Source organism: Marmota marmota, unplaced genomic scaffold (assembly GCF_001458135.2).
Source record: "Marmota marmota marmota unplaced genomic scaffold, marMar, whole genome shotgun sequence".
Taxonomy (NCBI): Eukaryota; Metazoa; Chordata; class Mammalia; order Rodentia; family Sciuridae; genus Marmota; species Marmota marmota.
This window is the reverse complement of record NW_026000174.1, coordinates 44,319,100-44,322,086: the sequence shown is the minus strand read 5'-3', so window position 1 is coordinate 44,322,086 and position 2,987 is coordinate 44,319,100. Positions and strand designations below refer to the sequence as shown.

At 44.2% G+C, this 2,987-nt stretch overlaps 1 protein-coding gene across 1 annotated transcript in view; it reads right to left on the bottom strand.

The window, feature by feature from the left end:
• Window positions 1-2,987, bottom strand: part of Kiaa1549l (KIAA1549 like) — a 266,932-nt gene that overhangs the window by 57,936 nt on the left and 206,009 nt on the right. The window contains exon 16 of the mRNA XM_048788211.1: window positions 2,302-2,429. Within this exon, the coding sequence (XP_048644168.1) occupies window positions 2,302-2,429 (128 nt within the window). The remainder of the gene's footprint in view (window positions 1-2,301; window positions 2,430-2,987) is intronic.

The window sequence follows — 2,987 nt, the reverse complement described above, 5'->3', positions numbered from 1 at the left end:
TATCCCCCTCCCTCCCTCCCTCCCTCCCTCCCTTCCATCCATCTTCTAATCCAAATACATTATTGACGTTTATTGGTTAACTCTTATCTAGTATTACAATAAAAAGGAGCCCTTTGATTAGAAAAAGACAAATGTGGGTTTCATAAGAGATTGATTCTAGAATGCCAATGTGGTTCTGCACTGGTTGAGTTTTATATAAAATGAGTGAGTTGGTTCTATCATTCCTAGTTGGAAATTTTAATCTTTAACCTCACTGAATGGAAACTTACAGTAAAACAGAAACAATCACTGAAAATTCACTGCGTTTACTTGGCAAAAGTAAAATGTGAGCGAGTAAGCACTCTAAACCTGGGAAGGATAGTTTCTTAATAAAACAAACAAAAACCTCAACCTGGTACAGTAACTGCATTTTATTCACACACCTGTCTATTGCTATTTCTGGACCTGCCGTTTGTTTATTTGTTTTTGGTTCCTTTTAGTTATATCTGACAGTAGAATTCATTTTGATATAAATGTACAAGCACGGAATGTATCTTATTCTAGTTAGGACCCCATTTTTATGGATGTACATGATGGTGGGATTCACTATGATGTATTCATATAAGATGGACCACCTATTTAAATAGTCAGTGACCTAAACATAATAAGGAGGCAGGCAGAGCAGGTGAACAAATAGGAACAGTGAAGGACAGCAGGGACACTTAGAACAGGTCAGAGTGTCTCCAGGGGGGCGGGGAGTGACGCGGTCAATAACTGGCTGCTTCCTCTTCCTCCATGGATTAAATACAGGAGAGGACAAAGGGCATCATGTTATGAATGTCTACTCATTGTCAGAGAAGTCTGTACTTTGCACATTTTTGAGCAGGAAAAAGGGCATAGGATAATATGTACACTGATTCCATTTCATAAAAGAAAACAAAGCAAGATAACAAAACACAAAGATATGTGCATGTTATTGTATGCATAGTAAAAAGGTCGGAGAAAGACATACACTGAGTTATTCAGGGTTACATGAGGCCTGGGGTGGGTGAGTGGGGAGGGAGGGTAGGATAATATCATCTGGACTAGGGGTCAGTGACCACTGCAGAACTTGTATCCCTTGGTACCTCAGAGGCAGAGGATTGGTTCCAGAATACCTACAGATAACAAAATCTGTGGATGCTCAAGTCCCCTACATAAAATGGCATAGTATGTCTTCCCATGTATTTCAGATCATCTCTGAGTGACATGACAGTTTAAACAGGTGCTTTACATAATAACTGGAAATAAGGATGGGGACTATGTTTTCTCTCTGGAATGCAAATCCACTCTGTGTGTCTATCTTCTCTCTCTCTCTCTCTCTCTCTCCAGAAAAAAGAAATAAGTGACATTTGAAAACAAAATAATATTCTGGCACTAGCTTCAAGAGAGAGTTCCTGAACTTCACTTCATCAAATTCCCGTAAAAGAAAAGTGCAGCCAAGCACAGTGCCAGATTGCTTAGCTTTTCACCTGGCATTTCTGTAGAGCTCCACCTATAACCCTTTGAAATCCAAAAGGAATTTTCCCTGATCTGAAACCAGCAGCACCAAGCTCCTGTACTCTGCTCTCCAGTAAGACAGCCTCACGAGCAGAAGGACCACATGGGGATGAGGGTCAGAACAAAGGTGGGATCAGGAGAGGGGGGGGATGCACATTGATGTCCAACAGAGGTGATCTATAGCACAATAAGGGAGCTCAGGCAACCCAGAAATAGACCTCAAACACATCCTTTATGGGGAATGAAATGATCTGTGTGAGATGGAAACTAAACACTTAAGTTTCCCAGATGAATTCGGCATAAAACTGATTTTTTTTTTTTAAATCACAGATCTGTTCATGGTCCCCTGCCCCAGATGTATTTGCAATATCTCGACTCACTGGTACTGACTGAACCCCCTGAAACTCATCAGGGGTATCAGGGCGAGAAATTGAAGAAAATCTCAAAGAAGGGCAACATTTCTGAGACCTGCTACCTTAATGGACCCAAAGCTAGAAATCATGTGGATTCACTGAAGAAGTTGAAAAATCTCTAAGCAAACATCAAGACGTCCTGCAGAGGGATTTTCTAAGAAACTGCACAATTCCTTAAGAACAGAGTGCAGAGAGAGGAGGACACGACAATTCAGAGAAGGAGCTATCGTGATCACCCAAGAGGTTCACAGCCGACTCGGGGTCCTTGTCGTACAGAAGAAAGAGGACCCGGTTCGTGCGACACATGCGCAGGCGTGTGCGCGGGCACGCGTGGGAGGGGCTGGTGGTGCTTGGCGGGAAGGCTTCTCACCATTTCTCTTCCTTGCCTCCTCCTTTGTCACTTTCTGCTGTGCCATTACGTTCTGGGGTGAGCGTCTCCCTGAGCTGGGCTTCCCTGATTCGTTGCTGATGACAGAGCCAGTCTCACTGGGCGACCTGCTGGAGGTAACCATAGCAACAAGGGAGACCGTGTAAGTTTCGACTAGAACAGCCGCCTCTCAAGGTTATTTGCACAGTTGATGTCTGTAGCCTTTCGTTCCAGTTTTACCAGCAAAGAAGAAATGATACAAGAAAAGAAGACAACAAAACCCACCCACACTGCTGCATGGGTGAGGCTGGGGGTGCTGAAGTGCACTCGTCCCTGCCCGGCTCCGCAGACAAGTTAGGGGAACTCAGCCCTCAGTCCCATCGTGGTTTGTGGTTTCGTTAACACCCTGGGGACTATGGATGGAAACAATGGCCACCGTGATTGTGTAGCACGTCCTCCTTTCAACACAGAGCACTTTTGATGCTGAGTGTTTGAATCCCCTGGGCGTCTTCAGACATGTACAGAACACAGTTCTCTTTGGCTATTCTCTTCATGGTATTGACCTTAAAAACTACAGATTAAGTCACCCCACAGGGTCTTCACTCTGTCAAGTCTCTCTCTCTCTCTCTCTCTCTCTCTCTCTCTCTCTCTCTCTCTCTCTCTCTCACACACACACACACACACACACA